This window comes from Rhincodon typus, chromosome 13, assembly GCF_021869965.1.
Source record: "Rhincodon typus isolate 14 chromosome 13, sRhiTyp1.1, whole genome shotgun sequence".
NCBI classification, from domain to species: domain Eukaryota; kingdom Metazoa; phylum Chordata; class Chondrichthyes; order Orectolobiformes; family Rhincodontidae; genus Rhincodon; species Rhincodon typus.
The window spans coordinates 64,118,318-64,133,305 of NC_063344.1; the positions used below are offsets into that span (position 1 = coordinate 64,118,318).

General features: G+C 45.5%; 1 protein-coding gene across 1 annotated transcript in view; it reads left to right on the forward strand.

Moving 5' to 3' along the window:
• crocc2 (ciliary rootlet coiled-coil, rootletin family member 2) overlaps window positions 1-14,988 on the forward strand; it is a 267,028-nt gene that overhangs the window by 79,151 nt on the left and 172,889 nt on the right. Inside the window, exons 7-9 of the mRNA XM_048604136.1 lie at window positions 5,365-5,530; window positions 11,541-11,647; window positions 13,219-13,446. Coding sequence (XP_048460093.1) covers window positions 5,365-5,530; window positions 11,541-11,647; window positions 13,219-13,446 — 501 coding nt within the window. The remainder of the gene's footprint in view (window positions 1-5,364; window positions 5,531-11,540; window positions 11,648-13,218; window positions 13,447-14,988) is intronic.

Sequence of the window (14,988 nt, forward strand, 5' to 3'; positions counted from 1 at the left end):
GTCCACGCAATAAGAACCAAAAAAGAATCCCCCTCGTCCTCACGTACCACCCCACCAACCTCCGGATCCAACGCATCATCCTCTGACACTTCCGCCATCTGCAATCTGACCCCACCACCAAAGACATCTTTCCCTCCCCACCCTTATCTGCTTTCCGGAGGGACAACTCTCTCCGTGACTCCCTTGTCCACTCCACACTCCCCTCCAGCTCCACCACACCCGGCACTTTTCCCTGCAACCGCAGGAAGTGCTACACCTGCCCCCATACCTCCTCCCTCATCCCCATCCCAGGCCCCAAGAAGACTTTCCACGTCAAGCAGATGTTCACTTGCACATCTGCCAATGTGGTATACTGCATCCGCTGTACCCGGTGTGGCTTCCTCTACATCGGGGAAACCAAGCGGAGACTCGGGGACCGCTTTGCAGAACACCTACGCTCGGTTCGCAATAAACAACTGCACCTCCCAGTCGCGAACCATTTCAACTCCCCCTCCCATTCCTCAGACGACATGTCCATCCTGGGCCTCCTGCAGTGCCACAACGATGCCACCCGAAGGTTGCAGGAACAGCAACTCATATTCCGCTTGGGAACCCTGCAGCCCAATGGTATCAATATGGATTTCACAAGTTTCAAAATCTCCCCTCCCCCACTGCATCCCAAAACCAGTCCAGCTCGTCCCTGCCTCCCTAACTTGTTCTTCCTCCCACCTATCCCCTCCTCCCACCTCAAGCCGCACCTCCATCTCCTACCGACCAACCTCATCCCGCCCCCTTGACCTGTCCATCCTCCCTGGACTGACCTATCCCCTTCCTAACTCCCCACCAAACTCACCTTTACTGGCTCCATCCCCGCCTCTTCGACCTGTTTGTTTCCTCTCCACCTATCCTCTCCTCTATCCATCTTCTATCCGCCTCCCACTCTCTCCCTATTTATTTCAGAACCCCCTTCCCCTCCCCCTTTTCAGATGAAGGGTCTAGGCCCGAAACGTCAGCCTGTCTGCTCCTATGATGCTGCTTGGCCTGCTGTGTTCATCCAGCCCTGCACCTTGTTGTCTCAACCATCCTCACATTGGATTCCAGACTACTCACTCCAGGTTTGGACTATTGCAATCCACCTTAAAGGCAAGGGAATTGATGAATTCAGATCCCTTGGTTGTTTTGTATCTAAGCTGTTGCTAATAGAATAATTTCTTTATCTTTTCCAATTTGATCTCTCCATGTATGTTTGCAAGGGTACCTGTGTGCAAAAATACCCCCACCTCCCACAACTAATAGCATGTGAAAATAAACTCCATCTCTGGTTTAACTTTATAACATGTTGCTTGCTGTAATTACAACATTAGAGTCCAAAAACATAGGGAGATGGGGAAATATGCCTCTACTGTTTCAATAAAAAGGTTTAAATTAAAATTTACTTGTGAACAGTTGGTGAGATTAACGAGAAAGACTATTTTGAAAACTTGCAATTTGTCCATAACGCAATCTTAAACCTCAGCAAAATCAGTATTTTCCACTTTGATTTTTACAGTTACTACACCCCACCCTCCTCAAATTGGCACAATCACCAATCTCATCCTTCTATGACTCAACACAATCTGTAGCATCCCTTTCAAGAGCCTACACAGTTTTGTTGTTTCACATATCCCAGGCACAGGGCAGAACTCCCCTTGAAAATGACAATGTATGATAGAGACAGTCAGAGATTGAGCCAAACCAGGCCATAGTCTGCTGTCTCCAGCATTTGACTGTCAGAGCTTCAGCAGAAGCTTAAGATGAGGTGAGATGGTCTTCATTTAAGGGAAAAAAAAGTATACGACAAAGTAGCATAAAATAATTGGAAGATTGAATGAAAAGGAAAAAGTGAATCACAGAATCCCTACACTGCGGATGCAGGCCATTTGGCCCATCAAGTCCACACTGCCCCTCTGCAGGGCATCCCACCCAGATGCACCCTGCCATATCCTTATAACTCTGTATTTCCCATGGCTAATCCACATAGCCTGCACAATCATGGACATAATAAAAACCAAAAGAACTGCGGATGCTGTAAATCAGGAACAAAAACAAAGTTGCTGGAAAAGCTCAGCAGGTCTGGCAGCATCTGTGGAGGACAAAACAGAGTTAACGTTTCGGGTCCGGTGACCCTTCTTCAGAACTGGTGGTGGCTGGGAAAACGTCAGTTTATATGCAGAAAATAGGGAGGTGGGTGGGGTAGGCAGTAAATGATAAGATAGAGCCCAAAGAGAGAGAAAGACAGTTGGACAGACAAAGGAGTTGCTAACGATCAGGCTGGGAGGGTGAATAGTTGTTAATGGGGACTGTTAGTGACTAACAACAGGGGGTGTGTAGTGGCAGGCTATGTGGTAACAAGGCCTGGTGTGTGGGGTAGGGGGCTGGGATATGGGAGAGTTTAGGCCCTAAAATTATTGAACTCAATATTGAGTCCGGAGGGCTGTAGGATCCCCAAGTGGAAAATGAGGTGTTGTTCCTCCAGCTTGCGTTGGGCTTCACTGGAACACTGTAGCAAGCCGGAGACAGACACGTTGGCCAGGGAGCAGGGTGGTGCGTTGAAGTTGCAGGCAACAGGTAATTCAGGGTCTTTTTTGTGAGCAGAACGTAGATGTTCTGCGAAGCGGTCACCAAGTCTACGCTTCGTTTCCCCAATGTAGAGGAGACCACATTGTGAGCAGCGAATGCAGTAGACTAGATTCTTGGAAGTGCAGGTGAAGTGTTGCTTCACCTGGAAGGTATGTTTGGGCCCTTGGATAGTGGGGAGGGAGGAGGTAAATGGACAGTGTTGCACCTTCGCCGGTTACAGGGGAAGGTGCCGTAGGGCTGTGGGGAGGTGTTGGGGGTGAAGGAAGTGTGGACCAGGGTGTCCCGGAGGGAACGGTCCCTGCGGAAGGCGGACAAGGGAGGGGAGGGGAATATGTGTCTGGTGGCGGCATCTTGCTGGAGTTGGCGGAAATGGCGTCTGATGATCTTCTGGATGTGGATGCTGGTGGGATGGTAGGTGAGGATAAGGGGAACCCTATCGCTGTTGCGGGAGGGAAGAGAAGGGATGAGGGCTGAAGTGCAGGAGATGGGTCGGACCCGATTGAGGGCCCTGTCGACAACGGAGCTGGGGAATCTTCGGTTGAGGAAGAATGTGGACATTTCGGAGGCTCCCTTGTTGAAGTTGGCCACATCTGAACATATGCGATGGCGATGGAGGAACTGAGAAAATGGGATGGATACTTTACAGGAAGTGGGGTGTGAGGATGTATAGTCCAGGTAGCTGTGGGAGTCAGTGGGTTTGTAATGGATATTAGTGGCCAGTCTATCCCCAGAAATGGAAACAGAAATGTCGAGGAAGGGAAGGGAGCAGTCAGAAATAGACCAGATGAAAGTGAGGGCAGGGTGGAAATTGGAGGCGAAATTGATGAAGTTTTCCAATTCTAGACGAGAGAGGGAAGCAGCACCGATGATATCATTGATGTATCGGAGAAAGAGTTGTGGGTGGGGGCCGGAATAGGACTGGAACAAGGAATGTTCCACGTACCCCACGAAGAGACAGGCATAACTAGGGCCCATGCGGGTACCCATGGCAATCCCTCTTCCCTGAAGAAAATGAGAGGAGTTGAAAGAGAAGTTGTTGAGGGTGAGGACAAGCTCAGCCAAGCGGAGGAGGGTGGTGGTGGGTGGGGATGGTTCAGGTCTTTGCTCCAGGAAGAAGCGGAGAGCCCTAAGACCCCCCTGGTGGGGAATGGATGTGTAAAGGGATTGCACATCCATGGTAAAGAGGAGGTGGCTGGAGCCGGTAAACTGGAAGCTTTGAAACCGGCATAAGGTGTCAGATGAATCACGGATGTATGTGGGTAGGGATTGGACCAGGGGGGAGAAGACTGAGTCAAGGTAGGAAGAGTTGAGTTCTGTGGGGCATGAGCAGGCTGAAACAATGGGTCTACCTGGACAGTCCTGTTTGTGGATTTTTGGCAGGAGGTAGAAATGAGCTATGCGGGGCTGGGGGACTATTAGCTTGGAAGTGGAGGGGGGGAGATCACCGGATGAAATGAGATCCATAACCGTAGTGGATACAATGGCCTGATGTGCCATGGTGGGGTCATGGTCCAGGGGAAGATAGGAGGAGGTATCTGAGAGCTGGCGCTCAGCCTCTGCAAGGTAGAGGTCAGTACTCCAGACTGCACCACCCTTATCGGCAGGCTCGATGACAAAGTCAGGGTTAGATCTGAGTGCACAGAGTGCAGTCAGTTCGGAGCGAGATAGGTTGGATTTGTTGAGAGGGGCAGTGAAATTGAGGCGACTGATGTCACGTCGACAGTTTTCAATGAAAGGATCGAGTGCAGGTAAAAGGCCGGAGGGAGGGGTCCAGGTGGAGGGAGAGTGTTGGAGTTGGGCAAAGGCGTCTGTGGGACGGGGAGAGGACTCTTGTCCAAAGAAATGAGCACGGAGGTGAAGATGGCGGAAGAACAGTTCGGTGTCATGTCGTGCCCGAAATTCGTTAAGGTGGGGACGCAGAGGGATAAAGCTGAGGCCTTTGCTGAGTACAGAGCGTTCAGCATCGGAGAGTGGAAGGTTAGGAGGAATTGTGAATACACGACAGGAGATGGGGGTGTTGGGGGAGGGGATAGAGTCAGAGGGAAGGGGAGGAGAGGTAGGTTCCGGAGGGCCATGGGTCATGGACATTATGGGCAACTTAGCATGGCCAATCCACCTGACCTGCACATTTTTGGACTGTGGGAGGAAACCGGAGCAACCCATCGGGGTCACGTGGAGAATGCGTAAACTCAATACAGACAGTCGCCAAGGCTGGAATCACAACCAGGTCCCTGGCACTGTGAAGAAGCAGTGCTAACCACTGAGCCTCCATGTTGCTTTCATTGTATGTAAGACAATCACACTATCACCACAAGCCAGTGAGCAGCAGAAGCATTGAATCAGTTCTTAAGAGAAGCAATGTGAAGCCATGTCCAGCTTGACCTTGTATAGGTAAACAACTCAGATAATGAATAGGAAATGAAAATCAGAGTGATAACATTTAATACAGCCTATGAAACAATTCCACAAAACACTAGCAACCACTTTTATAACTTTGAAAGAGCTAAATTCAAAGAATTGAGTAAAGACTTGAAGCAAATGGATTAGAGGATGATGATCAGTTCCCATTTCAGTAGGAGGCAAATGAAGTACCTATCTGTAGGAATAATCCTGGGTGTATGGGAAAATTACATAACCAAACTCAGATAAATCATGTGAAATTAAAAGGACATCTAACCAGTGCAGAGCATCACCAGGTTCGCTACAGAATGTGATTTGGGTTCAGTTCAGTAAAGAATCTGATCCAGTTTAATTTCTCTCAAACAGAAGCAGCAGTCTATCCCAAGTTAATGCCATGTTGCGGGATCAACTGGAACAAGCCAACACAGCCAATCAGCGGCTTAGCGAGGACATCCACAAGATCACAGTTGATTTTGACATAGCTAGGAATGAACTGGAGCGGAGGGAAATGAAGCAGCGGTGGGACCAGGAGGTAGTTATCAGTTCTGGAACTAGTCCGTGATATAATGCTTCACTTACATGCAATTCTGTTGTGCAGTCATATCAGTCACAATGCAAAAATGCTGCTATGATAACCTGTGTTGCCACATAAAGAGGAACCACACTGTGAACTCGAGCTAGTTCCTTCCTTTTGTCCCCCTAAGAGTTTTATGTTAGACTCATTGATGGATGAAAGTAATGAGGAATGGAACACTTTCCTGTTCCTGCTGCTAATGTCACAGTGATTGCTGCAGGAAAACCTTTATCTTCATGCAGCCACAAAAGCATGCCTCAAGCTCAGACTTCAGAGCATTTCCTGTGGCAGCAACAAGATATTTTCAATTACTCCTTGCCACTTCTTCACCCCATGAAAAGTTGGTCATCATAGAAACGCAGAAAGTAGGAGCAGGAGTAGGCCATTCGGCCCATGAGCCTGCTCTGCCATTCAATATGATTACGGCTGATCATCTAACTCAGTGCCCTATTCCCACTTTCTCCCTATTCCCTTTGATCTCTTTAGCCGTAAGAACTATATCCAACTCCTTCTTGGAAACAATCAACGTTTTTCCTCAGCTGCTTTCTGTGGCAAATAATTCACAGGCTCACCACTCTCTGGGTGAAGACATTTCTCCTCATCTCAGTCCTACCCTGTATCCTTAGGCAGTGACACCCCGGTTCCGCATTTAGCTAACCGAGTCCTGTTAGAATTTTATAGGTTTCTCATCTTCTCCCCATATCATTCTTCTAAACTCTTGTGAACATAGTGCTAACAATCCAGTCTCTTTTGATATGTCAGTCCTGCCATCCTAGGAGTCAATCTGGTAAATCTTTTGCAGTGCTCCCTCCACAGCCGGATCATCCTTCCTTGAATAAGGAGACCAAAATTGCACACAATACTTTGGTCTCACCAAAGCCTTGTACAATTACAGCAAGATATCACTACCCTGTAATCAAATCCCTTCATAATGAAGGTCAACATACCATTTGTCTTCTTCACCATCTGCTGCATCCACAAGCTAACTTTCAGAAACTGGTATACAAGAAACCTGCCCCTTTCCCATTCTATCACCATTCATATAATAATTTGCCTTTCTGTTTTTACTACAAAAAATGGATAACATCATATTTATCCATATTATACTTTATCGGCCACTGACTTAAAGTGTCCAAATCACACTGAACCATCTCCATGTCGTCTTCTCAGTCCACCCTTTCACCCAGCTTTGTTTTTTTTCCCTCAGTTTAATAATCCTTCCACACTCCTCCATGCTCCAAAAGGAAAAGTGATACTTACAATCCCTCCTGGTGAATAATCCTCTGGGACTTTTTAATAAGTCTGAAATGAGGGTGAAAGATTCCTGGCAAACGTACATAGGTGGTAAATATGCCTGTGATTTTCCAACATATGCTGACAATGGTCTTGGCTTCTTGCAGGAAGCACATCTTTATAAAACTTGTCCTTAGGTATCACTTTGGAGCAAATTTCTACTGGTCACCCATGCTCATCAGAAGTTGAGTAGAGGTCAGAAAATCACACTTGGGTAAATTCACCACACTGGTCTCAAATACAGAATGAAATCACAAGCTTTCCCACCTTTACCTGCTCAATATTTTCCTGTGTTGACATCAGTTTAATGGCTTTCAATGCATTCCTGTTAAAGTGACTTCAACAAAGTAAGCGAACTTTTGCAGTTACACCATGTAAAAAATTGCTTTGAAGAGACCAGCTGTTGCTTTAAAAGGATTCTGAAGAACTGGTAGACTTCAACATTCCAGGTAGCATCCTCTGTCTGTTGTCTGGAGGCAGGAATGGAACAAGTGAGAGGTACTGTTCTAGATAATGAAAGGTTTGAAGAAGGAATGAAACATTGACCCTATTTTCTTTCCACAGATGCTGCCAGTGGTTTCAGATTTCCAGCATCCGCACTTTGATTTTTGTTCAGTGACAGTACCTGATTTGTCTCAGTCACTGTGCCTGAATCAGATTGCTCCCTGATTCTAATGTGTAGGCTTACAGCCTGTTTTCCCATATAGATGAGTTCAAGATCGCATGGTGTGCTATAAAATCAATAGGTTTATTGTGAGAAAGGTTTTGTCTTTATTGGTGTGAAGGATGGAACTTCTTTAGATGATTTGTATTGGATTTTGATGTTTACTGACTTGGATATATGTGCTGCTGTGTGTAGTTTTTAGTGGAAACAGGCCATTCAGCCCATCCAGTCCACACTGACCCTCCAAAGAGCATCCCATCCAGACCCACCCCCTACCATCTCTCTTTATTTCCCATGGCTAACCTACCTAGCCTGCACCTCCCTGGACACTATGGGCAATTTAGCATGGCCATCTACCTAAGCTGCACAACTTTGGACTGTGGGAGGAAACCGGAGCACCCGGAGGAAATCCACGCAGACATGGGGAGAATGTGCAAACTCCACACAGACAGTCACCCGAGGGTGGAATCGAACCGGTTCCCTGTTGCTGTGAGGCAGGAGTGATAACCACTGAGCCACTTTGCTGCATATTTGATTTTTGGTATGCCACTGTGAAACTTGGTGAAGGGAACATCACAAAATGGGATGGGATGTTGTTCCATCTCTATGGTAAAATGAGTACTTGAATGTTGATTGTTCAGCTATTATAAGGGGCTTATTTTTAATAAAAAGTATATTCATGGAATGTGGGCGTCACTGGCTGGACCAGGATTTATTGGCCACTCCTGGTTGCCCTTCAGAAAGAGAAACATAGAAAATAGGCGCAGGAGTAGGCCATTCAGCCCTTCGAGCCTGCGCCACCATTCAATGTGATCATAGCTGATCAAGCTATTTCAGCATCCTGCATTCTCTCCATTCCCCTTGATCCCTTTAGCCGCAAGGGCCACATCCAGCTCCCTCTTGAATGTATCTAACGAGCTGACACCAGCAACTTTCTGTCATAGAGAATTCCACAGGTTCACAACTCTCTGAGTGAAGAAATTCTTCCTTATCTTCGCCTGAATGGCTTACCCCTTATTCTTAGACTGTGACCCCTCGTTCTAGACTTCCCCAACATCTGGAATACTCTTCCTCCATCTAGCCTGTCCAGTCCCATCTGGATTTTATATGTTTTATTTTATTTTATTTTTATTTTATTTTATTTTAGATGTTTCTATAAGATCCAAACACTCTCCACTTCCGATTATTCTAAATTCCAGTCGATTCAGTCTTTCCTCGTTTGTCAGTCCCGCCATCCCGGGAATCAGACTGGTGACCCTTCACTGGACCCCGTCGATAGCAAGAATGTCCTTCCTCAGACTGGGAGACCTAAACTGCTCACAATACTCAAGATGTGATCTCACCAAGGCCCTGTATAACTTCTTGAACTGCTGCAGTCCTTTTGTTGTAGGTAGATGTTCAATGCCAATAGGGAAGGATTCCAGGATTTTGACCTAGTGACAGTGAAGGAAAGGTGATATATTTCCAAGTCAGAAGAGTGAGTGGCTCGGAGAAGAACTTGCAGTTGCTAGTATTCCCATGTATCTGCCTTTTTGATGGCAAAATTTGTGGGTTTGGAAAGCGCTAAGAAACATCATTGTTTTTCAACTGTGCAACTTATTGATGGTACACATTCTGCTGCTGAGCGTAGGTAGTGAAGGGAATGAATGGCTGAGGTTTGAGTGTTTTGTCCTGAATGGTATCAAGCTGCTTGTGTTGTTGGAGCTGCCCTCATTCTGCAAATGGGGAATTTTCCATCATACTCCTAAATTGTGCCTTATAGATGGTGGATACTGGGGAGTCCGGTAGTGAGTTACAGGATGCTGCAGGATTACTAGCCTCTTATAGCTGTAGTATTGATATTGGCTAGTCTGGTTGCATTTCAGGTCAATTGTAGCACCCAGTATGTTGGTAATGGGGGATTCAGCAATAGTAGTGGCATTATAGGTCAAAGTAAATTTGTCGTCATGAAGCCACATGATAAACTTTCATTGACATGTTGAAGCCAGACTCTAGATTGAAGATTAAGCTGGCTGAAGAGCTGTTTATTCGGCTTTCCATGAATATGTCAGTCTCTGATGCTCCAGGAAAAATAGCCCCAGTCTATTCAGCCTCTCCCTTTAGCTCAAACCCACCAACCCTGACAACATCCTTCTAAGTCTTTTCTGAACGCTTTCAAGTTTAACAACATCAGGGAGACTAGAATTGATTGCAGTATTTCAAAATGGCCTAACCAATGTCCTGTACAGACACAACATGACCTCCCAACTCCTACACTCAATGCACTGATGAATAAAGGCAAGTGTACCAAAGCTGCCTTCACTACCCTGTTTCCCTGTGACTCAACCTTCAAGGAACTATGAACCTGCACCCCATGGTCTCATTTTTGACAACGCTCCCCAGGACCCTATCATTAATTGTGTAAGTCCTACTCTGATTTGCCTCACCAAAATGCAGCACTTCACATTTATCTAAATAAAACTCCATCTGTCACTCCTTGGCCCATTGGCCCCTCTGATCAAGGTCCGATTGTACTCTGAGACAACCTTCTTCACTGGCAACTACACCACCAATTTTGGTGTCATCTGCAAACTTACTAACCATACCTCCCCGTATTGCCATCCAAATCATTTCTACAAATGACAAAAAGCATTGGACCCACTGCCAATCCTTGTGGCACACTGTTGGTCACAGGCCTCCGGTCTGGAAAATAGCTCTCCACCACTACCCTCTGTCTCATACATTCAAACAAATTTTGCATCCAAATGGCGAGCTCTCCCTGGATTCCATGTGATCTAACCTTGCTAACCAGTTGGTGTTTCATTGCTCTGCTCTGCAATAGCTATATCAATTGAAGGGTCTGAATGAAGGAACCCTTCCTCTGGTTGTTGAGTGGTTTCATTGTGGAAGGGTGATCTGTCTACGTTGGGGGAATATTATGCAGACTACATATTGGACTTGAGAACCTGCTTCAAACATGGTGATCAGGACAAGTCAACTATCATTTAAAATAAATGCTCAACTTAACCACCACATCCAATAGATCAGCCCTAGACTTCTCTTGTCCAACAGTCACTGGCTAACGTGGCATTTCAGGGAAGCTATGGACTATCAATACCGCACCAGTCCCTAGGACAATGGCCCTGTCATCGGGGACACTAGCTAACTCCATTCAAGAAATACATTACCATCCATTCTGCTTAGCTGACCAATCAGCAGCAAGAGTGTTAGCATTTACTGAACTATTACAAATGCAGTATTTTGATTAGACAGCAGCATGATCTCACCCATACTCCCATCCTCGAGCATGTATAACTGTTTGAGTCACAAAAAACAGACATTTCTGGAAAATCTCAGCAGGTCTGGCAGCCTCTACAGATGCTGCCAGACCTGCTGAGATTTTCCAGCAACTTCTGTTTTTGTTTCAGGTTTCCAGCATCCGCAGTTCTTTTCAGTTTTTTTTTGTTAGCTGTTTCAGTTGTTTACCCAGATGGGCAGAATATTCTGTCCAAAACTTTCTGTTTTTCTCAGTGGCCTTGTGGCTCAGTGGGCCATGTCTCTGAGCCAGAGACTCCAGGTTCTAGACCCAAATCCGAGAATTGATGGCCAACTCAGATGTGTACATAATGCAAACAAACAGGTTGAGTACAGAGTTGCAAATGCTTCCAACAAATGCCAACGGCAGGATTTAAGAGCGGGAGCAATTCCTGGCCAGCCACATGGTGGAAAAAAAATTGAAACCTCCACCTTCACTCTTCATAACTCCGGCATGGAAGAGTATAATTGCCGCAGTGACTCAGATTTCATGAATGAACTGTAGCACGCTGCACCACCTGTTCTGCTAAGGAAGTCTTTTAAAGGTAGCATTTTTTTTTATTTTAGAGCAGATTTTACGCGGTATAACTGAACCAAATCATCTTACACATTCTTAAATACGGGTGTTAATCGTCCTTTAAAGAGCAAGGTTGAAAGAAGCGTAATGTGTCAGGAAGAGAAGAAGAATTTTGCATTTTATCTCCTGCTTTTTTTCAGCACTATGGCTTGCACCCTTGTGGTGAACGTAGCAAACTGCTGGTCCTCTGGCAGCAGGTGACTACAGTCCGCAGTAACCTAGCTGACTTGAAGAGCGGGACAGAGCGGTAAGTCGCGTAAGCCAATAGATGGTGCTAGAGCATGCTCACAGCAAGGAAGAGGGAGTACTCCCCTTTATTAAAGCAACGAGTCCAATAATGGCAACTCATGGCCCCATTCAGTCAACTCAGCATTGAAATGAAGAAACAGTGGCATGGTGGTGTTCTCACTGGACTAATAATCTATAAATCCAGGTGAATGGTCTGGTGGGGCAAGGGTTCAAATGCTACCATGGCAGTTGTTTGTATTCAATTAATATATCTGAAATATAAAGCTAATTTCATGAATGGCGACCATGGCCACTGATTATTGTAAAAAACCTGGCTCACTAATGGGAAGACAATCTGCTGTCCTTACCTGGGATGGCCTACATGCAGCTCTATAGCCACACTGATGCAGTTGTTTCTTAACTCCTCTCTGAAACAGCCAAGCAAGCCACTTTAGTCAAGGGTATCACATGATGGCCTTGTTGGTGGTGTCCACATTACATGAAAAAGCACTTGGCACCTTTTTGACAGAAGTTGCTGGACTGAAAACAAAGCAAACAAGATCATCCTGTGGGTCAGTTGGTTACACTCTTGCCTTTGGATCAGAGGGTTCCAACTCAGGTCCTATTCTAAGACTCGAACATAAAAATCAGGAGCAACAAGTCTAGATTTAGATAAATTGTTAAATTGTAGCCTTGTATGGCCCAAGAGTTGGATGTAATAGATCCCATGGTACTATTTTGGTGAACATTAGGGGAGTAACTTGCAATGTCCTGGTCAATATTGATCCCTCAATCAATGTCACAAAAAGCAGATTGTTGTCATTACTACATGGTTATTTTTGGAGCTAGCTATCTGCAAATTGGCAGCTGTTTTCCTAAAGTACAACAGTCACTACTCCAACATTGGCTAGAGCACTTTAAGACATCTGGTGTTCATAAGAAGTGCTACAGAACTACTGTGCTTTCTTTTCCCAACCTGGTAGTTTCATGATACAGCGATCAGGGAGTTGTGGACTGATCGTAGCAATCATCATCATTTGTTAGTTTATAACAAATCCAGACATAAGGCAGGGATGGCGAGCCTTGGGAACTGTTGAGTGTTTTGATAATAAATGCTTCCACCATCTCCCTAGCACACATTTGTTCTATTAATTTGCTGCTTGCTCATCAAAATATTGTTTCCACGTATTAGTTACGAATTTACCACCACTTTGATAATGGGCTGTGTTCTCTAATTCTGCTGTGCCTGACAAATTCAAACAGACTATTATGCATTATCCAATCCATTTAGTGTTCTAAAAACAGCAATCACAAGCTCCTGAACCATTTTTTTTCCCAGTGAGAACATGGCAAATGCACATAATCATTCCATATTAACCGATCCCTCCATCCCCTCAGTTGTTGTTTGTGTCTGTTGCTCAATGGTTAAACTTTCTGAGCCAAGTGGGAAAGTGAGAAAAGCAAGCTACGTGGTCTGTGGTTTTGTTCCTACATCTTGACAAGCACTGACACTGGTTGTCTTCATACTGTAATGAGCCTGCCATGACCCAGAGTCTGTCTGTTGTCCCACCCGTGCACCCAACTGCTCAGGAGCCTCCTGGAGATGAAGGCTGATGTCGCCCGCACATCTCGGCGCCTGCAGACAGCCTGCTATAGTCTGGACTCCAACTTGCGCCTATGTCAGGCGGGTGCCACCTCGACGCTTGAGAAGCACACGGCACAAAGTGGACGGCTTGAACAGCAGCTCCGTGATAAGGTCAAGGAGATGCTTCAACTGCAGAGCAAGTGTGATGCAGATAAGGCAGAGCTCCATGCAAGGTAGGTGAAAGAGCACTCAATGCTAATGTAGGTAAGAGCATTACATGTACTGCCTGCATAGTGTATCATAATTCCAACCTTTGAACAATTTTCCTTGAGCTCTGGCGTGGCCTCTCCAGGTCTCGTATCAAACACCTTGCTTCAACTTGTTAAATAATCAGGACTAGTAATTCGTTGGCCAGACTACGACCTGACGAATAATTTGCAGGCTTTGGTTATTTGGTGCTACAGGAATTTCATGTTTAAGAGTTTTATGTATATGTATTATATTCCTTCTTGCATGTTAGTCTGTAGTGGTAGAACCCATGTCTGGTGAGGGGTTGGGGACAGCTTGCTGATACATCCACTCCATGTTAACATTCATGTTACCATCTTAAAATGCTGTCTTCCAGAGAGAGCTGGACTGGTTCCTGGCTGGAAACAAAACATAAGTTGCTGAAAAAGCTCAGCAGGTCTGGCAGCATCTGTGAAGGAAAAATCAGAGTTTACGTTTTCTGGCTGGTTCCTGGCTGGAATGGGGATTGCATCATGTTAGAAGTGGGTACTAATTTACATGAATCATGATCAGTGTGGACTCTTGGAGTGGCCTTGATCACCTTAAGGCAGAAGGGAGGCAACTTGCAGACTTGATCTTTCCTAATGAGGTTGTTGTTTTTTTGCCTCTGGCAGGGTCTAGATGGAACAGGGTAGGTGGTCCCTTGACTTGGTGCACAAGATGTCACTCCAGTATGGGACCAAAACAACAAGAACAGCTTACACACCCCTGGATGTTTTGTTATATGTATCAGGAATAAGATCCATCAGAACAATTTTGATACTGACCTACAGAAAGGGCTTTTAAGGACAATGACCAAAAGCTTCATGGAAGTTTTTAAGGAGCAGCCTAACATAAAGGACAGAGGGAGAAAGAGAGAGAGAGATAGAGCTGTAGTGAGATGGAGAGGCTTAGGAAGAAAATTCAAGAGGTTCTCAGGCCAGACAACTGATAGCATGGCCACCAGCGGTGGAGAGTTTAAAATCATGAATTCTGAAGCTAGAATGGGAAGAGTGTAGAGACTTGGAAGCTTTCTGTACCAGGGAAAATTACAGAGGTAGAGAATGGGAAGGTAGTGAAACAATTTGAAATCAAAGTTGAGTATTTTGAAGTTGAGGCACTGTCAGATGGAAAACCAGTGAACATTAATAAGTTGTTGGATGAATGAGATTTGGAGCCATTTCAGATACAGACTGCAGATAGTTGGATGAGGTCAAGTTTATGTAGGGTGGAAGATTGAAAGGTTGCCAGATGAGCTGTAGAGTAGTAGGGCCAAAATAAAAGTATGGATGTTGAGTTTCAGCAATAGATAGCTGAGGCAGTGTCATAGCGGGGAGATGCTAAAGATGACAGTAGGAAGTCATGTGATGGTACAGAGATATGGTCAGAAACACATTTTGGGGACAACACTACACCAGGATTTCTACCAGTCTTCCTGAGCTTAAAATAGTTTCCAAGGATGGAAATGATGGATGGAAATAGGTTAGTGGTGGGGGTCTAAGGTTTGT